Source organism: Nansenia antarctica (genome assembly GCF_963989245.1).
Source record: "Nansenia antarctica genome assembly, chromosome: 19".
Taxonomy (NCBI): Eukaryota; Metazoa; Chordata; class Actinopteri; order Argentiniformes; family Microstomatidae; genus Nansenia; species Nansenia antarctica.
In genome coordinates this window covers 25,533,634-25,556,573 of record NC_137692.1, presented here as the reverse complement: position 1 = coordinate 25,556,573, position 22,940 = coordinate 25,533,634, and the positions used below count along the sequence as shown (strand labels likewise).

At 42.8% G+C, this 22,940-nt stretch overlaps 3 protein-coding genes across 4 annotated transcripts in view; all 3 read left to right on the top strand.

Moving 5' to 3' along the window:
* LOC308174082 (coiled-coil-helix-coiled-coil-helix domain-containing protein 2-like) overlaps nucleotides 1–22,940 on the top strand; it is a 78,994-nt gene that overhangs the window by 6,366 nt on the left and 49,688 nt on the right. The gene's annotated exons all lie outside the window — the stretch shown is intronic.
* On the top strand, nucleotides 570–11,804 carry LOC308174087 (phosphorylase b kinase gamma catalytic chain, skeletal muscle/heart isoform-like; the record flags this gene model as incomplete). The annotated part of the gene is made up of 9 exons (XM_080549141.1): nucleotides 570–658; nucleotides 3,354–3,532; nucleotides 4,446–4,500; nucleotides 5,022–5,087; nucleotides 5,469–5,632; nucleotides 7,608–7,698; nucleotides 8,608–8,761; nucleotides 9,090–9,215; nucleotides 11,130–11,804. The coding sequence occupies 9 exons, from the start codon at nucleotides 570–572 to the stop codon at nucleotides 11,394–11,396; spliced, it is 1,191 nt and encodes a 396-aa protein (XP_080405267.1). The 3' UTR covers nucleotides 11,397–11,804.
* On the top strand, nucleotides 17,308–22,869 carry LOC308173790 (phosphoserine phosphatase-like). Of its 2 annotated transcripts, none has more exons than XM_080548845.1 (6): nucleotides 17,308–17,499; nucleotides 19,029–19,166; nucleotides 19,334–19,468; nucleotides 19,635–19,780; nucleotides 21,819–21,967; nucleotides 22,214–22,869. In XM_080548845.1, the coding sequence occupies exons 1-6, from the start codon at nucleotides 17,453–17,455 to the stop codon at nucleotides 22,325–22,327; spliced, it is 729 nt and encodes a 242-aa protein (XP_080404971.1). In that variant the 5' UTR covers nucleotides 17,308–17,452; the 3' UTR covers nucleotides 22,328–22,869. The 2 variants fall into 2 exon arrangements, with proteins under 2 accessions (XP_080404971.1, XP_080404970.1); XM_080548844.1 differs by having other exon boundaries at nucleotides 19,026–19,166.

Here is a 22,940-nt window from a genome sequence, read left to right as displayed (position 1 = left end):
TGTTGCTTCACAACAACGAATCTCCAGCCTTCACCCTAGATTGCACAGTAATAATTTACTAATTATAAAATGTATATTTCAAACAATATTTGTTCCTCACCCCCCCTCTCGCCATGGTTCCCTGCGGGGGGGGTGGAGCATACATACACGTTAACATCAAAATCAAAATGTAGCCTGTATTGTATTTGCTGTGATCTGCTCATTTCATGACATTATCCTCAGGCTATATGAGTTACAGTAGGTGCGCAGCTCAGTTGAAGAATAAAGGCGCCATTGTTCTCTACAAAGTGTCTGTTTGTACTGTTTCTCTGTTTCTCCAGTAAAAAAAAACTTAAAAAAGGTTTAGAAGAAGGTTTTTCCTTCTATCAATGGCCCCGGGCCTGAGCTGGATTACTCTTCCTGCTACGACTGGTGGATTGATGATTCACTTGCTTAGTATTCAAATGTATTGATTGTAAGTCGCTTTGGAATAAGGCGTCTGCTAAATGCCAAACATGTAAATGTTTGTTTTTCTCTAGTCTGCTGCTGCCAGCTGTTGTAGCCTTGGATAACCCGCAGCCTGCAGCAACATGACCAAAGAGGACGAGATCCCTGACTGGGCGGCAGCACAGGCCCAGGAGTTCTATGACAAATATGACCCCAAGGAGATCCTGGGGAGGTATGACATTTATACATTTTGTTGTTGTTGTTATTATTTATTTTGGTACATTTTCAAACAACAAACATCTAGACGTCACAACAAGGACAGACATTAAGGGAAAACAAATAACTCCATAAAGTAGAAAGTAAGAAAAATAAAGTAATTAAAAGACAAAACACGCAAACTAACAAGACAATAAACAACAGCAAAGAGTCAAAAAACAAAATAAAACAAAAGTTTCATATGCCAATAAACAAAAATGTGTGTGCAATGAGGGAAGGGGGGGGGGGGGCATTACCACCATCAACAACCATGTAGATATAAGAGTTCCTATATCTAAAAGATAAATGCAAACTAAAAATAAAAAGGGAAAAATAAAAAAGTGGATCTCAAATAACGTCATGGATTCTCTTCCATAAAAGATATGAAGGGGGACCACACTTCAGAAAACACATCCATCTTATCCTGCAGTGATTCTATATTAAATGACATTGTCATAACATGAAGTAAAACCATTTTTTTTAAAAAAACATGCACCTATTTTCTATATATTATTTTCAAAATAAATGATCGCAATAGATATCTATATCTGAGATAGACAGATTCAATGAAACGTCTAAACAGACACTAAACTCAGCCTAGACTCAGCCAACCCCGGTCCCAGTCACATGTGATCGTTAGACAGATCAGCCTGTGGTTATGTAACACAAGTGGCCAATGTTTAGGCAGCGTCCACTTGAGTGAGTTTTGAGATAAAGGTTTGGCACTGGACACTGCCAATGATTCATCAGTGTGGATTTATTATGTAATCTCACTCAGATTACCACACGCAGGCCTGGGCATCGCTGGTGTCATAAGAACATCGTGTTCCTCTGCTGGTATTATTCATCATGTCACATGTCTCCCTCAGCTTCATCAAGGATGGGTCAGGTCAAAGAGAGAACAGTCGACCGCAAGCTTTGGTGCCCAGCCCAGCCCTGGTCTACAGTAGATTTGACTACTGAATGTGAATGTAAATGACTACTGTCCACAGGGAGACAATATAGAAAGCTCAAATAAAAAACCAACAACTAAATAATGATAATATCGACAAGGACGATAGTCAACCAACAAGCATTGGTACCCTGAGCTGCATGATCTGACAATATCAAAACAGCGAAATAATTAAATTAATCTAATAATCTAATCTAATCTAAAGGTTCAATTATGTGAAACAGTATTTGCATACAATGTTCCTTCAGAAGAGGAGTTGCATGTTTTCCAAAGGGAGTCATCACCCGTGTGTGTGTGTGTGTGTGTGTGTGTGTGTGTGTGTGTGTGTGTGTGTGTGTGTCTGTGTCTGTGTCTCTGTGTGTGTGTGTGTGTGTGTGTGTGTGTCTGTGTCTGTGCCTGTGTCTGTGTCTGTGGTCTCTGTCTGTGTGTGTGTGTGTGTGTGTGTCTGTCTCTGTCTCTGTCTCTGTCTCTGTGTGTCTGTGTGTGTGTCTCTGTGTCTGTCTCTGTGTCTGTGTGTGTCTGTGTCTGTGTGTCTGTGTGTCTGAGTCTCTCTGTGTGTGTCTGTGTCTGTGTGTGTGTGTGTGTGTGTGTGTGTGTGAGAATAAGTCAACCATTACCCCCCTGTGACTCACTGCACCACTGAGCTTATTGGGTCCATGTGCTCTGTGGAACATCACACAAACATCACCGTGTCACACTGTATACACACAGTATCCTCAAGCAGAGAGACATAACTTATAACTGAGCCTTTTCTTCACATTTCTGAGGGTATGTACTTGCTTTGAGATATTTCATTTGTTATGAATGAATTAATGGTCTTTATTGTCATTGCTACAGTACAGGTACCCAACAACGAAATTTAGGAGGGGTGGCTCCCCTGGTGTTAGGAAAGGGAAAAAAAACACTTTTAAAAAAATCACAAGAAGGGAAGGAGCTGGTTTACATAAATAAAGGCTATGTACACTATTCACTATACTATACTGTACAGATAGATGACTAGGGTTGTCATATTGCACATAGTGTTATTGCACATTTATTTAAAGTGTCGCCGTTTGCAGGCTTGAAATGTACATATTTGTGTCTCAGCAAGTATAGTATTTATATGAAGATCTTTGCTGCTATTGAATAATAGTAAGAGAATTAAAAAAAGTTGCATTCACATAATAACCCAGGTGGTCGTTGAAGTGGAACTTGTTATTATAGACTTGTCAGTGTTTAGAACAATGTGTCAGTCAGCTCTGTCGTGTTTACTTCAGATAATGATCTGTACACTCATAGAACAAAATGGTTCTAAAAGTGTTATTCATTTGTCCCACTAGCAGGGGTGTAGCCAGGTCATCTTCAGGAGGGGGTCACAGGAGGGGACACCAGTTCAATAGGTCCCCATAGGTGGATTAAGTGAATAACACCTTTAGAACCTGTTCTACAAGTGTACAGATCGTTCTAGTAAAAACACAGAGCTGACACATTTTTCTGTGTAGACACATTATGTTGAGTGTATTTTAAAAAGAAAAATCATAGTTGAATTACATCCCACACTAAATACAATAGTGATCAGAGGGTTGTTGGTTCACATCCCTGGTAGAACACTGTTTTCCAAGAAATGTTTTTCCAAAGTACCCAGCTGTACAAATATAACATGTTTGAAATGTGAGCGATGTGAGTAGCCTTGGATAAGACGATAAGACGCTGATGTTGCTTTTGTCCTTGTTCGCCTCAGGGGAGTGAGCAGTGTGGTGAGGCGGTGTGTTGATAAACGCTTGTCGACCAATTATGCGGTCAAGATCATCGACATCACTCCCTCCGACAAGATCACCCCGGAGGAGCTGGAGGAGATCCGGGAGGCCACGGTGAAGGAGATAGACATCCTCAAGAAAGTCTACGGACAAGAGAACATCAGTAAGTATATCCAGAATCATGCCTATTATTATACACACGTGTGATACATTACATATACACACATATATGTTATATAGTACATTACATATACATTTAAGCTATATACAGAATGCATATATAGTTCTGTTCATGTGACAACAGCTGGTGAAAGCGGGAAAAAGTCGGCAACCAATCAAAATGTTCAGACTTTTATTCTGAAAAATGTCAACGTTGTTTGCTAGTCAAGCCAAAACATTGCAATGCAATGGATTCGGTGAGTAATCCCCACTACTCTATACTAACTAGGTAGTAGTGGGGATTACTCACCAAATGCATTGCATTGTTTTGGCTTGACTAGCAAGTGTGTCATTGATTGTTGCCGACTTGTTCCCACTTTCACCAGCTGCTGTCACATACAGTAGGGTTAGGGTTAGTAGGAGACATTGATTATTCACCCTTAAAAGGGGAAATCAGTGTCAACAAAATGCCATTGGAGCAATAGACTTCATCCATAGAGAGATAGACTTCATCCATAGAGAGATAGACTTCATCCATAGAGAGATAGACTTCATCCATACATTCACGTTTTTTAGTCCTTTTCTATTCCACTCTATCTGGCAATTATCATAGAAGAAGACAATATGAAAACACCTCTATCTGCACGTCATGTTGTGTTGTAGAGGTTAGCGTGGATCTCATGGAACTGCTGAATCAGTTTACCTCAGTTCAAGGGTAACTTGGTAATGTCTGAAGGGATCTCAGGGGTGAACACATCTGACCTTTGCCCTCCTCCACTGCTCCAGGAACAAGTTGAACGTACATTTACTTGCTTTGTTTGAAAAAAAAAAAAGATTGACAGATAAGTTGTGTAACCGCTCCTTGCTTAACCCTTCTATGTTGAGCATGTCTCACAGGTCTTTGCGTCTCTCTACAGTTCAACTGAAAGACTGCTATGTGTCCAAAGCCTTTTTCTTCCTGGTTTTTGACCTGTAAGTTGCCAACAATTTCCTAATTATTTGTGAAGTGAAACTGTATTTATATAGCGCCTTTCGTACATGGATGCAACTCAAAGCACTTTACAATGATTGAAAACAAGATTACAGAGATGGGGGGAGGGGGACACGAGACAACAGGAAAGGAGGGGAGGGAGGGGTTACATCTTTGCTTATACATGTCAATAACACTAATAATAACTTGTATAACTACATCAAGCTTACACAATAACTGATAATAACCATCTACTTTGCTTACACTACATCAAGCTTACACTAATAATAACTTAGAATTGCCGACATGCAGACCTTTTCAGACCGTCTCACGTTTAGATTCAGGGGTGATTTAGAACAGTGATGATAAACAGCAGAGAGACACAGGACTCTCTGACCTTTTACTAACCTAACTCCCATCAGTAAAGTAGCTCCATTAGTATCTGATATCATGTAAAGGTTTAAGATGTAGCTTGACATTGTAACTAGTGCATAACAATAACTTCAATATCTTTCTTTCCCAGGATGAGGAGGGGAGAGCTTTTCGACTACCTCACAGAAAAAGTTACTCTAAGTGAGAAAGAAACCAGGTCATAACCCTAACCCTCTCATTTCTATATTCATTCATCTTCTTGAGATACTTAAAGGCCTTAAATAACATTGCAACGAGACCAACGAGTATGACGAGAGATGTGCCTAGCAGCAATGTACGTTAGTGGAGGTAGAAATCGGAGGACAGGCTCATTGTAATGCCTGGAATGGAATGAGGACTAGTATCAAACATGTAATACCATACCTTCTCCCATTCGATTCATTACAATGAGCCTGTCCTCCGATTTCTACCTCCACCAGCCTCCACCAATCATCAGAATAATTTGAATATGAAGAATAACACACCGGTTGGTTCTTAGTGAATCGTTTTGCGAGTGATGTGGGTTATGAGTGACTGGTGTGTTCTGGTGGGCCTGTAGGAACATCATGCGTGCGCTGCTGGAGGTGGTCAAGTTCCTCCACGACCAGAACATCGTCCACCGGGACCTGAAGCCTGAGAACATCCTCCTGGACGACGACATGAACATCAAGCTGACAGACTTCGGCTTCTCTGTGCAGCTGGACCCTGGAAAGACCCTCAACGGTCAGTTACATCGGTAAAACTTTAAGTAACATTAAGTTGCCAAACCTTATCGGGTTTTTTCACAGATTTGAGTGTGCAGATGCTGCTTTCTTGCACTCTATTTGATACTCTTCAGCTGCAGCACCCCAGCTAAGTCTGATCACGGATGAGCGATGGTATTTTCACTATACTGGGAATTAACATGATGAAATGCATTCTTAGACCAGGCTAGTCGTCATGATTACAAATATGCCACTTGAAATGCATGAAATCCACGTTTATTCGTGTCTTACACACACACCAAACCTTATACCATAGCGTCATGTCGTTCTTCTCTGTTATAGGTTTTATTTATGATGGTTTCTTGTAGATGTTCTGTGTGACCCCAGGAGGAGTAGCTGAGGCTTTGCATCAACTAATGGGGATCCGAATAAATCTAATCAAATACCAGTGTAGCAACACTGTGATTACTGTAGCAACAATATTGTTAATTATTACGAAAGTACAAGTATATAAATATATGTATATATACATAGATATAGATATATAACATTATTATATGAATATAACAATGGTATAATAATACAAATAGTGTATATATTGATAGCCATATCGTGAGCTTAGAATGATAAGGTTCTATCTCCGTTTAGAATGATAAGGTTCTATCTCCGTTTAGGGCAGTTCAGAGATATTGAGCGTCAAAGTTTTTACATTCCATTATGTTCTGTGAGATGGAACCTTTGTATTTTATTAATTACTAACTAAAAAAGGTCAACATTTTAAAAATAACACCACACAGGCATTAATAAACACCTAATGGATCAGATTATGTAAAAAACTAAATTTTACAAAAATGGAGATAGAACCTTATAATTCTAACGTCACGAACTGCCAGAGGTTCAGTCAGTTTAATCCTGTGTGAACACTAGCTGTCAGTGCTACGCAGGGTAAGCCTCTCTAGTAAGTCCAGGCCCCTGTGTCTGGTTTCACGCCCCGTCCCCCCCGCGCGCCGCTGTTAGCTCAGCTGGCAAAGGTTAAGGTGCAACTGGACACGGCTGCTCCCGCCACCTTCTGAGCTGGGTTGACCTTTTAAAGGGGAACACTGTGACTGTTTTGGGAGGCACTAGAGAAGCATACTACGGAGCCCCCCCTGGGGTCATATGGTAGAAAAGAGCCAGAACGATCGCAAGGATTAGGGTTAGGGTTAGGGTTAGGGTTAGAATACTTGCGATCGTTCTGGCTCGTAGGGCCTAACCCTAACCCTAACCCTAACAAATTACTAAACCGAGGGAACGGATTACTAAACCGAGGGAACGGATTCACACATCAAATACATTTTTTTCTACCATGTGACTCCAGGGGGGCTCCGTAGCATACAGAGTCTGTTTAAAAAAAAATATTGATCCAATATATTTTAAGAATTACTTTCAACTGCTTTACTATTGATTTAGTATTACTAAATTACTAAATAGTATTATTGATTTAGTATTATTTAGTATTAATGTGTAACAAATAAACAAAAAGTAGAAGAATGCACTTCTGATAAATATTACTGATGGCTAATAAGTTGTTGTTAATAAGGGTTAATGTTCAACATTTAATGTTGAGAAACTTACAAGAAACCTTTGAGATCAGATAATCAGGGGGATTCAGTCAGGTTTGATGGTCGTGCAAGAATTGTATTTTCTGTCATATTTCATAATTTCTTATTTTAAAGCTGCAATAATTAGGTTAATTTCTTGTTAATTGCAAGTTCACACACACACACACACACACACACACACAAACACATGCACACACATACACACAACATACAGTACATGTAAAAATGTATTCCAAGACATCATCTCTACAGATTCGATACTAATGTCTTTAGAATTACAGAATTTGAATTTAGAATGCACAGAATATCCACTTCTGTTCCACTTATGTTCCGTTCATGTTGTGGCTGTTATTCTAACTGGTATTCAACAGCCTGTATTCCTTCTCTACTCAGAGGTGTGTGGGACCCCTGGGTATCTGGCCCCAGAGATCATCGAGTGTTCCATGGACCCCCACCACAAAGGATACGGAACTCCTGTCGACATGTGAGCACCCACACTTGTGTGCCTCTGCAACACTCATGCAAAGGCTCTTGGGAAATGTAGTCTTTTATGATATGTGCCCCCATATGCTGGAGTTTACATTGCGTATGTGATTCACTAGGCTTTTGGTTTTGTTGTCCGTTTATGTTTTACTGCTCTAGTTACACCTTTAATCTACATATGACAGGACAGGACAGGAGAGGGAGAGCTCAATGAAAGATCCCCTATTATCTCAAATATGTATTTTAGGCTATATTCATGCACACACGTTTTAAATATTGTTTGAGAATCAACACTGTGAGCTTGTTGAGGTCAGAGGAATGCTAGGCAACACAACACACCAGGGGGGTGTTCCATCAACATTGTTAAAGGACAAATCAACAAAAAAATAATGCTTTACAGAAATGTGAGGTTACAGTAAGCTTATTTTAGGCAGGAGGCACTAAGGCTCAGTTGCAACAGTGTAAAACCAACTAAACATGTACAATAAAACATTTTAACTGATTTCACAAGTGCACTTGTAGATGTTCAGGTACTGCAGAGATGTTCCCCCTCAGTTGTTATAATAGTTACTAGTTAATAGATAATAGCACATTCCAGCACTGTTTAAGCAACTGACCAGTCCAGTACAGCTCAACTTGGCTTGGCTCAGCTCAGCTCTGTAGTGTGACATGCGGTCCTGATGTTGTGTTCTGCTTGCAGGTGGAGCTCTGGGGTGATCATGTGATGTTGTGTTCTGCCTCCAGGTGGAGCTCTGGGGTGATCATGTTGTGTTCTGCCTCCAGGTGGAGCTCTGGGGTGATCATGTGATGTTCTGCCTCCAGGTGGAGCTCTGGGGTGATCATGTGATGTTGTGTTCTGCCTCCAGGTGGAGCTCTGGGGTGATCATGTGATGTTGTGTTCTGCCTCCAGGTGGAGCTCTGGGGTGATCATGTACACTCTGCTGGCCGGCTCCCCTCCGTTCTGGCACAGGAAACAGATGCTGATGCTCCGTATGATCCTGGCCGGGAACTACGACTTCTCTTCTCCGGAGTGGGAGGACCGCTCCGACACGGTGAAAGACCTGGTGAGACACAGGAAACCCTGAAACCCTTTCCTGCCCCAACAGAGTTCATTTCCGGGGGCGCTTAGGTGGCGTAGCGGGTTAAGCGTTGACCATGTAACCGCAGGGTTCCCGGTTCGATTCCGGCCACGGACATATCCTGCATGTCATCCCTTCTCTATCTCTCTCACCCATCCTTCCTGTCATAATCTATGCTGTCTCTATCACAATAAAAAGAAAAATATGAGTGGGACTGCCCCACCCAGAAAAAACAGTTAATTTCCAATTTTTCGCTATGAAAGCTGCACGCTGCCACAGAGCTGATCCATGACTTCCTGCCGGCTGTCCTCAGATCTCCAGGCTGCTGGTAGTGAACCCTGAGCAGCGCTACACGGCCGGCGACGCCCTGAACCACCCGTTCTTCCAGCAGTACGTGGTGGCGGAGGTACGGCACTTCAGCCCCCTGAGGAAGTTCAAGGTACGACAGAACTGGACCGGCTTAATCACAATCAGAAATAGAATCAGAACACTTGTGGCCTGGGAGGGGGGGGGGGGGTCCAGTGGTGTAGCACCATGGCCTACTGTGAACATTTTATGTCGGCATGGGTTAGGGCATTACTTCAGTTCCTTACTTCCTGTCTTTCTCTACTACTACTCTGTCCAATAAATCGATGGCGGTATTTAAAGGAATTTCAAAAATAAAAGTCCCGCAAACAATTGTTATTTCTCGGCGTGAGAAATTTGAGGTGTGGCATGAGAGTGTGAGAACTGGTTGAAATGCGTGTGTCTCACGGCCAAAGCATGAGACTTGGCAGCTCTGCGTACATACATACCTGGTTTTGGACCCCCCCGCTCTTTTGTTTGATTGTGACTGTGTGTTAGCAAGTCCTCTCTCCCTCCTGCTACCGTAATTACACACCACACTGCCAACAGTATGTGGACACTCCTTCTAATTAGTGGATTTGGCTATTTCAGTTACTCCCATTGCTAACAAGTGCATAAAAGCAAGCATACAGCCATGGAACCTGTACAGACAAACAATGGCAGTAGAGCTGGGTCGTACTGAAGAGCTCAGTGTCTTTCAATGTGTCTCTGTCAGAGGATGCCACCTTTCCTTTCCAACAAGTCAGTTTGCCACATTTCAAACCGTAAGTGGCTAAGTGCTGTTAATAACAGCTCAGCTGGGAAGCGGAAGGCCACACAACCTCAGAGAACGGGACCACCACGGGAGTGTTGAAGGGTGTAGCGCGTAAAAATCGTCTGTCCAAACCTGGGTTTGGCGGAGAACGCTACCTGCCCTATGCAGAGTGCCAACTGTAAAGTTTGGTGGAGGAGGAATTCTGGTCTGGGGCTGTTCTTCATAGTTTGGGCTCGGCCCTTATGTTCCAGTGAAGGGATATTGTAATGCTACAGCGTACAATGACATTCTAGAGGATTGTACGCTTCCAACTTTGTGGCGACAGTTTGGGGAAGGCCTGTTTCTGTTTCAGCAGGACAATGCCCCAGTGCACAAAGCGAGGTCCATAATGACATGGTTTAGTGACCTACATAGAGCCCTGACTTCAACCCCATTGAAAACACCTTCCCAACGCCATCCCAGAAGAGTGGAGGCTGTTTTAGCAGCACAGAGGGAACCAGCTCCATATTATTGACCATGGTTTTGGAATGAGATGTTCAACAAGCACATCATACGTGACACATTCTGATGCTTTGGTCCTCATGTCGGGATCCCATGTAATGATCTGACCTTTTTTTCGGAAATGTGAAAATGTACACTTCCGCATTGTAGAAAATCAACGACACATCGCTAGTCAACTAACACAGCTTGTTTTGTGAGCCTGCTGACAATGTAAAGTAGTGTTGTAGTTAACTAGGTAGCAGTGGGGATTAATCCATTGCGTTGTTGCAGTATTTTGGCTTGACTAGCGAGTTTGTGTTGTGATTCTCAACAACGTTGAAACGTAGTTCCATGTTTCGCAAAAGAAAAGTCAGAAGGTTTTGATTGGATGCCGACATGCAGACCAAATGATCAGACTGTGTCACATATGGGTGATATGGTTGGGTGCACATACTTTTGGCCATGTAGAGTACCTCAACTGGTCTGCTTTTATTGTTAATCTGAAACGATCAGGCAAACAATTGCAAGGGCTATCATGATGAGTGACATGGACAATGTTGAAGTACCTAGATGCACACATACCTTTCATTCAAATCCATCATTTATCCTTATGTATCCAGGTCCCATTAAACTAGAAATCTCCTTTTCTAAATGAGCCCTGGTCAGCATATCCAACTAAACCACATCTAATACAACACATAACAACAACACAAAAACCACAGAACCCAAAAGGTTAACGACTATTGATTATTCATCGCCCTTTGCCGTCCCCAGGTCATCGCCTTGACAGTGCTCGCTACTATGCGCATCTACTGCAACTACCGGCGCGCCAAGCCCGTCACTAAGGAGGTCATCAAGAGCGACCCGTACGCCGTCAAGCCCATCCGCAAGCTGATCGACGCCTGCGCCTTCAAGATCTACGGCCACTGGGTGAAGAAGGGCCAGACGCAGAACAGAGCCGCGCTGTTTGAGAACACGCCCAAGGCCATCCTGCTGTCCATCGCTGCCGAGTCGGAGGACTCTCCCCTGCACACATGGTAGTGCTGCTACTGCTGCTGCTGCCTCTGGTGGTTCCTCCAGCCAGGTGTGAATCAAACAGCTTTAACACTACAACAGCCGTGCCTATTTTACCTACTAGTAGAGCCGCCTTGGGGGTCAAATAGACCCCCCTTTTTAGAATGTAAATCTGCTATTTACACACAGAGATCACTAGAGGGTGCTTCTTTTTTTTTGCCTGCCTCCTACACAGAAAAACAGCTTTATACTATCTTATCCTGAAGTGATTTTGAAAATGTAAGGATACTGGGTGGTAGGACGCACATATCTAGGTAAAGTCATGAAAGGAGGGTCCTGAAATGTTATTGAGTGCAAAGATATTAAAAAAAAAATACTTCTAGTGTTAAAAGATCACTACTGTAATGGCGGTTGCACTGAAGCAGTATTGTAACAGTTATTTTAGACGTAGCATCAGGATCCATTGATTCAGTTGCTATCAGAAGTGTGGTGTGGTGTGGTGGGGTGGGGTTGAGATGACTTGGCAGCTTGGTAGCTTTGACTGTTAGAACCGTATAGATTAATAATGGATTGATCCAAAAGAAGACTTGTTATAGATCCAAGGTCTATTCATAGAAACGCCGGGGTGCCGTGTTGAGCAGTGTAATGGAGATGGAGGTTCTAGAAGGAGCGGAACAACACCCCTTTGAAGATAACTGTGACATCATAATGATAATGCACATCCCTTTTGAAACCCCTGTTCTCAGGCTTATAGAGAAGAAGACTATTCTATTCTACTGTGTTCTAGAACGTTGTCCATTCTGTCATTGCTTTGTGGAGTGTTCTGAAACATTGTGCTCTTCTGAAAAGTCCAATCAAGTACATAACCTGATTGTGATAATGATTAATAAGGTGAATTGTTCAACATGTTGAGCTTATTAAAAACAGGGTAGTTGTGTCTGCTTCTGGGCTGTGGCACAATTGTGTCATGTTAAAGACGACTTGAAGTGTAGCGGGATAGCATCCTTCTCTATTCAGTCCTATGGGCAGATAGAGTCTGAGATATTGTATTGAAATAAAAAGCCACAGTTTGCCATAATATATCCCTGTATAGAGGAGGATGCTATCTGGCTACTAGAAGTGAAGACTGTTCTCTGCCTGCAAAGCGTGTGAAGCTTCTTAGCGCTATGTAGTGTTTGTCTCTCCTTTCAGTGTTGCTAGGAAGTGCAATGAGCCTGCATACTTGAAACAGCATGTACTTAAACATGTGCATTGTCTTTTTATTTGAACATGATGTTTAAAGGAGAGTGTGAATGTTGATAGGGAGTGTTGATAACACTTTCAATATATGTATTTTTGATTCAGATTTATTTATTAAAGTCTAAACCTGATTTAAAAATATTCAGATCATCTAGTTTTCAACATCAACACACCTGATTGAGCTTCATACAAAGCACATAACCTGTATGTGGTGACCTCAGCAGCAGCAGTGTGTAGTATCCACTTGGATCACACTCGGAGTCAGAGGTGTGTAACGTAGCACAACACAGGACCACTCCAGTTTTACAAATGATCTCCCACTTGCTTGTAAAAACACCTGTGTGTATGTATGCAGGTAATTCAACAGCTGCTCAAGTATTGTATTTATTTATGTATTTATGTTCAAATGTTATACACTGTGTTCAGAGACTCAAGATAACGAAACAGCTGCTTTGACGCTGAACACCTGAGTAGGCCTGAATGTTTTCCACACAGAAAATTATTAGGAATCGATAAGGGAATTGATATCAATAATATCAATCAATCTGGTTGACCGGCAGATCCTAGTATACACAGCATATCACAGCTAGATGACTTCCCGGTGGTCTGGTCGTTTTGTTTTTGTCATTTGTTGTTCTGTATGTTGATGTTTTTCTTCTTTGTTTTATGTTTTGTGATGGTTTCTTGTATATGTTTTGTGTGGAACCCAGGAAGAGTAGCTGATGCTTTTGATGCTAATAAATAATACATTCACTCTAATAAATCAAATCATTTAAAAACCATGCATCTTACTGTAGGAGGGTTAGCTGGCTAACTTATGGATCCCGCTGTATGGCATACAGTGCTGCTATTTCACACCACAATACCCATCACTCATCATAAATGGACTGACTTATATAGCTATGCCTTTATCCAAAGCGCTTTACAACGGCCTCTCATTCACCCATTCACACACACATTCACACACCAATGGCTGCAAGCTACCATGCAAGGCGCCGACCGGCCCCGCTCACTGGGAGCAATTTTGGGGTTTAGTGTCTTGCCCAAGGACACTTCGACATGTGGCCAGCCGGGGCTCGAACCGCCGATCTGCCGACCTTGCGATCATTAGGCAGCGGCTCTACCTCCTGCGCCACAGCCGCCCCAACAATCGAGGAGTGACAGTGCAAATGTAGTATTGCTGAGATTACATTCAACTGTCTAGAATTAGCATCAGGGGACGACTACACTCTGGAGCCAGGCAACCAGGCAACAGGTTATTACATGGAGAAAAGTGAGGTCATAGGCTAAACACTCTTGGTATAATCCATTACAAGAAAAGATAATTGCAAGAATGCAAACACAGAAGAACAAACACAGCAACAGTTTGGTGATAAGAGTGTCCACGGATAAGACAGTCAAAGGGACATAATTATGTCATATAGGTCATATTATGACCAACAAACAGGAATTCTTTCTCCACTTCAGATGAGTTTGCTATCGAAAGTACATTTCAAAACCATTCCATGTGGCTGGCTAGTTACTAGCTAACAACTAGTGTTGTAGAATCTGTGTGTCCATTGCTGTCTGACCGTAGCCCTTCAGGGATGACATGCCTGCTCTCTCTCAGAATAAATACATAAATACAGCAGCAGCAACTAAAAACATTCCAGAGGATCTGAAGGTTTGTGTTCATACTGAAGGTAAGATTTCATCTGGTTATGCTACAGGGGATTAAGTTGTTTCTCAACACTGTAATTGCAACACTGTCATTCCCACACCCCAGACATGTGTATGTATGTGTGTGTGTGTGTGTGTGTGTGTGTGTGTGTGTGTGTGTATGTGTGTAATCATGTCATCCCCACACCCCAGACCTGTGTGTGTGTGTGTGTGTGTGTGTGTGTGTGTGTGTGTGTGTGTGTGTGTGTGTGTGTGTAATCATGTCATCCCCACACCCCAGACCTGTGTATGTGTGTGTGTGTGTGTGTGTGTGTGTGTGTGTGTGTGTGTGTGCGTGTGTGTGTGTGTGTATGTACTGTATGTAATCATGTCATCCCCACACCCCAGACCGCAGCGTCTGCAGCAGCCGTTGGTTCACTACAGAGAACACTGAGTGACACCGTTGGGGGAAAAAACCTTAATGAAAGACCTCACACATGTCCTAGTGCTCCAGACCTAAACTCCAAGGTAAGACACTGGAATTAAGTGGGAGTTAAGTGGGAGTTGAGTTAGGTGCCGTGGCTCTCCTCCTTCAGTGGGATGTGCCGTGGCGTGGCGTACTATGGTCTGACGAAGGTTGTGAGACTGAAACATCATGTTTTTAATTCAAGCTAAATAAGTAGTAGTATGTTTTTCTGTTCTAGACAGTGTCACGCCTCTTCTACAAACATGCTATGGACTTGTTAAATTAATGCTTTCTTATGAAGAAGTTGGTTTTAGTATGCCTATGTCGCTGTCTCTGAATTCTTTTTGGCTCTACACTCAAAGAGTGACGGGACAGAATTATGAAATGTGCAAATGAAGCAGTCGTGTTTAGTATTTCCTCAACAATGCAATAACTACCTGAAGTCTGTGACCCCTTGACCCCGCCAGATGCTGAGTATCTTTTCTCGTGACGCTCTATCAGGCCTGTACTGCAGCAGACATCTCCAGTTGTCATTTGTTTTTCCATAAATCTCCTGTTAGAGGATTTAAACCTGGAGAGATTGGCTTGGCCAGTCGACAACTTTCCACTTCTTTTTGACCCTGAAAAAACTCTTGAACTTCGTCGTCAATGAAGACAAGTGAGCCAGAACCTTTTTCCAGACCTCTGCAGACTCTTTTGTGTCCGTTGAACAAACTGTAGTCTGTACGTCCTGTTTCTGTGGCTAACTAGTACACTAGCACCTTGCAGTGCAGCCTCTGTACTCCTGCTGGGGAAGTCTTCCTTCAGTCTCTGACACGTTCAGGTCTTTCCTGTTCTGGGAGTTTTCTTAATCATGGTGAGGAGCGTTCTTCTGTCATCCACTGTAGAAGTCTTCATTGGCTTACCTACCAGACCGTTTGTGATGTCAGAGCTCACCAGTGCTTTCTGTCCTTGTAATGATGCTCTGAACTGTTGTTTTTGGTAGGTTTAAGGTTTTGTCTCTGATAGATTTTTTTCCCCACAGATATTTCAGCCTCATACCGGCTTCCCTGACTGTCATTGACGTGTCTTTGGTCCTCGTGTTGACAGACACCAATAGCAGACAGACTCCGAAGGCAAACACAAGCCTTGAATCAATACTAGACATTAAGAACTCTCTTATGATTGTACACATGTGTCAGTGACACGGTCTGGGGAAAAGAGTTGCATGTTGACAATTCTCAAATATTACTATTTTGCATATTATGAAAGTTTAAGTGTTGAAGTGCCCACTCGATATATCAAACAACAGTTTTAGGATCACTAAATACTTCTAATTAGTGATTTGGATTCACTGTATCGTCTGCCGTAGGCTACTGGGTAAGTGATACATGGCTTTTAAACAAACATACGTTTTAGGACGTGTTCAAAAGCAAAGACTGTGTGATCATCTAGTTATGTGTAGTTGTGTGTTTTTAGCATGTTGGTGTTCTATCAGCATGTTGTGATGTGGTAACTGTGTGACTTTGTGGCAGTTAGATGTTCGTAGCGATGCTCCTTTTCAGCTGCTAGCCTACTAGCAGCTGTTTGGCGTGTGTTTTGATTCAGAGCAAGTTTCTCCGCTATTTGGTTTGAGTTGTACCAACATTCAAATAAGCATATCTTCTTCAACTATTTTCAATGTATGACACATCATTTTAAAGCTTACAATCTGCACTTTCATAATCTTTCATAATCATAATGACACTGCCCTACTTGAGGACTCTTTCACCAGACCCTGTCTGTCATCATAAATGCTGTAATGGAGCACACGTGACAAACCAGAAATACCTTCCAAGCCCATTTTCCCACTTTGTGGCAACAGTTTGGGGAAGGCCCTGTCCGGTTTCAGCATGACAATGCCCCCGTACACAATGAGGTCCATAATGACATGGATTGCCGAGTTTGGTTTGGGAGACTGCCCTGCCTAACCCTAACCCTAACCCTAACCCACACAGAGCTCTGACCTCAACCAGAATCGAACACCTTTGGGATGAAGTGTAAATGACTGCGAGCCAGTCTTTCTCACCCAACATCAGTTGCCCAACCTCATTAATTGTGGCTCTTGTGGACGAATGGGAGAAAATCCCTGCACCCCCTATTGTACAATCTAGTAGAAAGTCTTCCCAGAAGAGTGGAAGCTGGAAGTCTTCCCAGAAGAGTGGAACCAACTCCATATAAATGCCCATGGTTAATAATGCCCCCCTCCCCCCGCCACACACACACACACACACACACACACACACACACACACACACACACAAACACACACACCCCACACACACACACACACACACACACACACACACACACACACACAAGACACACAACACACACACACGCACACACACAAAAGACACAAGACACACACACACACACACACACACACACGCACGCACACACTGTGCCCCCCCCTGAACCTCGGGGGGCCCCCCTGGCCCCCGGCCTCCCAGCCAATCACAGAGCAGGAGGCGGGTCTCACGTACCGGCTTTCTTTTGATTCGCTCGGCGCTTTTCTCTCTTTTCTTTTCTGCTCCAATGAACTTATTCATCTGGCAGCGGTCCGAGCTGGGAAAGTCTGTCTGTCTGTCTGTCTGTCTGTGGCATATCAACGCTTTATCTGCCAGGGAGAACATTTTGCACAAACAATTTTTATTATTTTATTATTATTTTGTTGCAGAAAGGTAACTTGTGCTCGCTGTCTCGCTGCACCTCCACCCCTATGCAGAAGAGAGACTCAGAGGGGACAGAGAAGGATTCCTTTCAGAGGTAATTCACTAATTCATTCATTCGCATGGGTTCAGATCTGGTTGTGTAACCTTGGTGTTGAGTTTGCGGTTCCACGGCTGTTTCATTGCAAATGTTTTGCTCCGGTTTTCCTTTGTGATTCCAAACGTGAATAATTATAGAAATCTCTCATTCTGCGATGCCAGCTTGTTTCTCTGGCTGGGTGATGCAACAGTTACAGAACAGAACAGAACAAACAACCGGTGATTGAATGAAAAACTTTGCATCTGCAAAACGCAAAACGCATGGTACACATTAATTATGCATTCAATGCCAATGCGCGTCAACATGTGTCGACTTGGTGAGAGTGTAGTTGTACATCCGTAATAGCGCAAGATCTGTAATTTTCCATAGTTTTTGAACAACTAAAGCCTTAATGCTGGTCTGGATACAGCTGTTTGTCAAAGTCTGTATCCAGACCAGCATTAGAGGGTTTAGATGTTCATTTACCCAGAAAACGTTTTGCTGACATTTAGACGAATTCATTGGTAATGATGATAAAGTTGTGAAGTCGTGTTGGGCTCGTTACATTGTATCTCTGTCCTGTCGTGCAACTGTCGTGATCCTTATGAATGAATGAATGAATGAATGAATGAATGAATGAATGAATGAATGAATGAATGAATGGTCTTTATTGTCATTGATATAGTACAGGTACCAAACAACGACATTTGGGAGGGGTGGCTCCCCTGGTGCTAGGAAAGAAATACTAAAAACAAGAAGGGAAATGTACACTATCCACTATACTATACTATACAAATAAAACACTGTGCTGTACTCTATGCTATGCTATACCTATTCTAACATTTCCTATTCTCTGAACCTTATGTACCCGAGGGTTGTCATATTGCACATAGTGTTATTGCACATTCATTTAAAGTGTCGCAGTTTGCAGGTTTGAAATGTTCACAGTTGTGTTTCAGTATTGCACTTGATTACAATCCAGTAGCTGCCATCAAATTGTCTAGATTGTCCAGGGCCTAGAACCTAGGTCTTTGCTGTGTTCAGGGCCTGAATGGCCCTGGGGTAGAAGCTGAGCTTCAGTCTGTTTGTCCTTAGCAACCTGTCTGTCTACCTATAGACCTGTCTGTCTACCTACAGAGTCCCTGGGGGGAACTAAAAAAGATGGAAAATTACAGATCTTGCGCTATTACGGATGTACAACTACTAACCAAGTCGATACATGTTGACGCGCATTGGCATTGAATACATAATTAATTTCTACCATGCGTTTTGCAGATCTCAATTCAATCATACCCGGTTTCCTTCTCCCCCAGCCTAACAAACACATTCTCCAGAGGCTTATTATCAAGTTCACGTTTTTCCATCACATGACTTCTTGATACTATAATAATGTCTATGTGGTCAAATTAAATCATCTATCCTTCTCCCACTCATCTAAGTGACACACTGTAGACATTGCCACTGTGACCCAGATTGCTCCTAGTCAAGGGAGAGCCAACAGAGGTGTTTGTGTCTAAAAAGGGTTTATCTTGTTATTTTTTCAGCAGAATGACTTTATCACAGACGATGGAGATCTTCCGGAGGGCAGACGCGGTGTGCTTCGACGTGGACAGCACCGTGATCAGGGAGGAGGGCATCGATGAGCTGGCCAAGTTCTGTGGGGTTGGGGACGCGGTCACAGAGATGTATGTGTTGTAGCTATTCACTCTGATTTGACTTGACAACTGTGAATAGAAAGTTCTTAAGTTTGACTACTGTTACAATACAACTGGTATTTCGTGTCCTTAAAGTTCATAGTCAAACAGTTCATCGCCTTGCTGAGAACATTGTGTTCTACATTTCTAAATTTCAGGACTCGCAAGGCCATGGGTGGATCTGTTACTTTCAAAACGGCTCTGACCGACCGCCTGTCCATCATCAGATGCTCACGGGAGCAAGTGAACAAACTTATAACTGACCACCCTCCCCAGCTGACTGCAGGTATTAAGTAAGTATCTGCTTTGTTTTGTCATAAACCTACTGCTACGTTAACGCCACCAAATACACATAAACCATCAAGTTGCAAGTGGCATTGATCTGTTATCAAATGTCTTTGTTGTTTTTTGTTTTGAGAGGAAACTGCCTGCCTTCCTAACTGTCGTTTAACTACCCAGGGAGCTTGTCGACAGCCTGCACCAGCGCAACGTTAAAGTGTTCCTCATCTCTGGCGGCTTTCGCTGTATCGTGGAACACGTGGCCACGCAGCTCGACATCCCCCTGCATCACGTCTACGCCAACCGCCTCAAGTTCTACTTCAATGGTAAGAGCCGAGCAGCACCACCAGACCCAACCCAGGTTGATACTGTAGTTTTATGGACAGGACTTTCTACACTATGCTTTCTTATCCAGGTCTAGCTTATAATATGTTACGGTACATGTGGGAATACGGTACATGTGGGAAAACTAGGGTTAGGGTTAGGTGCTAGGGTGCTACGGTTAGGGTTAGGGTTAGGGTTAGGGTTACACATGCCAGCATGTACCAAGTCGACGTAGCACCTATCTAACCCTAGTTTTCCCACATGTACCGTTTTCCCCACATGTACCGTAACATATGCATTTGTTAACCCTGGGCTAAGCCAAACAATGTGCCGTATGAAAAGAAGCCCTAATGTCTGGATGGTGTGGTTGTGCTGTTGTGGTTAAATACTGGGAGCATGGGGTTACACATCTCAGTGCCAGCTCCTCAACGTTGAGGTGGTTAGAGATGTTTGGGACATTTGAGTGTCAACATGTAAACAAAAACAAAATACTTGTTTAAAAGTTTAGCTGCTGCATTTTGGACTCTGTAACCATGAGAGAGACTTTTTACTGAGGGAAGAATAGAGGGAGTTGAAATAATCTAAACGAAAATGAAAGCATGGATGACTTCTTCTAGCTCAGCAAATGACAAGAAAGGCTGTGTTTTGGAAAATGTTTCCCGATTCATTTGTTTCTCGAAATTGCGCGAAATCAAAAACACTCTTAGGTTTGGAGCTGAAGATATGACATTGGTAGACAGACAGACAAGACTGTCCTGTATTGCCACCGTGGAGCTAGGAGGGCTAAATATGACTAGCTCACATTTACTGTCATTCTATTGTAAAAATGTCTGGTACATCCAACACCTAATATCTTTCAAGCAATCATTAGATCATACTAAACACAAATCCTGGGGTTTAATGGGAAGATGTAACTATTTAGCCAGGCTAGGGAGTGGCTCTGGCTAACCCTTTTTCTTGGAATAGGGAGCCACAGGGTTACCTGCCACATCACATTAAAACTATCTACCTGATCCATGGTCTGCTGGGAGGGAACTGGAGCTGTTGAAGCGGCAAAACTGTTAGAAAAGGAAGGCTTCTTTCTGAACGTGTACTGGCTGTAGCAGAGTTGGAGAAACAAGAGCTAACAGGAATATCCTGGATAGTGGGCCTTTGGGCCTTGGGCAAAAATACATTAAACAGAATCACATTATGGTCATAATGTGTGATCTCTACATTGGATTAGGTAAGATTCAGAGTACTGGGAACTAACGAAACTTAGTTTGGCATCTAACCAGAGAGAGTGCAAAAGACATGATATGTAGACAGTGCATGTTGTTACAGAATGAGGTATTACAGTTGGGTCTAAATAAAGAAAATATAAAAGGTGAACATACATGAGATGAGTATCAATATGATGTGTACAGTTATGATGTACAGTATGGTATGGACAGGACAAGGGCGATAGGTCTAGACTCCTGTACAGCCAATGGGAGGAGGGCAGACAGTCCCTGGCTGTGGTGAGAGGTGTCTGTGGTGGTGAGAGGTGTCGCTGCTGATGCCCCTCCCCTCCGCAGACAGCGCATGTCCTTGATGCCTACTTAATAGTTATGGAAATCGATTTTCATGTTTGTACTGATGTCCCCGGCGGGACCCGTTTTTGATGATCAAATAAATCAAATCAAAGTGACTCGGTGCAGTAACTTCAAATCAAATCAAATGTTATTTGTATAGCGCATTTCTTACAAGATGCAACTCAATGCGCTTCACATACTGACAGAGCCGCAAGCAGGCAAAAGTAAAAACCTGTACACTGTGTAGCCAGGAAAACTCCCTTGCAGCCCTCTACTCATAGAGCGACTACTAGCCAGTTTGTCTACCAGCACCCAGCGGTGGACCCCCCCCACCCCCGGGGAGCCCCTGCCGGGGGTTGTCTCCGGCGGGACCAGTTTTTGATTATCAAATAAATAAAATCAAAGTGACTCTGTGCAGTTAAAGTAGCTTGGGTCAGTCTGATTCTTTCCCTCCATGTGTGTAATTCAAACCTGCTGTCCTCTCTAGGTGAGTACGCTGGCTTTGACGAGGCCCAGCCCACAGCGGAGAGCGGAGGGAAGGGAAGAGTGATCAGCATGCTGAGGGAGAAGCACGGCTTTGAGAACGTGGTGATGATCGGAGACGGAGCCACAGACCTGGAAGCCTGCCCCCCCGCAGTAAGTTACCTAGAGGCCTAGAGGCCTGCCCCCCCGCAGTAAGCTGTCCTTTAACACTGACCAGCTGGTATTGTAGATGGTAGACGTCTTTGCTAGATGGAATATAGCTTTCTGTTCAACAGATGACAATACTTAATTGTCAGGAGGGCCAGGGCCTATGAAGCGAGTTGACTGGATTTGCTGAAAAGGAATAGCCGTTGTTGCCTTTTAAACTGTGTTCCTAACTCTACATTGATTGTTTTTCAGAATGCTTTCATTGGATTCGGAGGAAATGTCGTCAGGCAGTTTGTCAAGGAAAGTTGTTCGTGGTACGTGACGAGCTTCAGAGAGCTGCTAAAAGAATTGGAGAAGAACATCTAACGACGATGTTCTTGAACCCCCCGTAGCTCTACAACTATTTTTACTAATGTTATTTACCTGCCTTTGATGGTTTTTATCCAGTGCACAATTCTATTGACTTGTCAGTAGAGTTTTATAATGAATGAGAAATGTTTACACTACAATAGTGACACAGGTGTATCTATGTCTTCTTGGGTTTATTGCCCTTGGTGATTTTTATACTACAGAAGAATACTAAAAAAGTTAAACAAATGTACTTTTGAGAGATCTCAGTGTTTTTAAAACAGCACTTTTTGTGTGTCAAAGATGTAGGTGGAAAGTATGTGCAATTTTCATGATAGATGTTTTAATTTGATCATTGACACTAATAGTAGTAAAGTGTAACATGCAACTGTGTTTGCTTATTTTCTTGTCCATTGTTTCTGTGTAACACAACAGCCTTCTCGCTTAGCGTCTGAGTGACTAGTGACTACTACAGGGTATCCGCGGTGTCTTGAAAAGTATTCAAAGTTGATAAATCAATTTTGGGAAAATCAAGACCCTTAATAAGTATTAAAAAGTATTATCACGATTGAATTTTTAATTTTGTTGGTATTTTTCTGAATTAGACTCTGTCCAAAGAGTTTGAGTCCTA

Bases quoted from the DNA above. Each gene is read 5' to 3' on its own strand.
- LOC308173790 (XM_080548844.1), top strand. From the start codon at position 17,453: ATGCAGAAGAGAGACTCAGAGGGGACAGAGAAGGATTCCTTTCAGAG. The intron at 19,469-19,634 runs GTAAGTATCTGC...TTAACTACCCAG, and splicing joins CAGCTGACTGCAGGTATTAA to GGAGCTTGTCGACAGCCTGC. The intron at 21,968-22,213 runs GTAAGTTACCTA...ATTGTTTTTCAG, and splicing joins TGGAAGCCTGCCCCCCCGCA to AATGCTTTCATTGGATTCGG.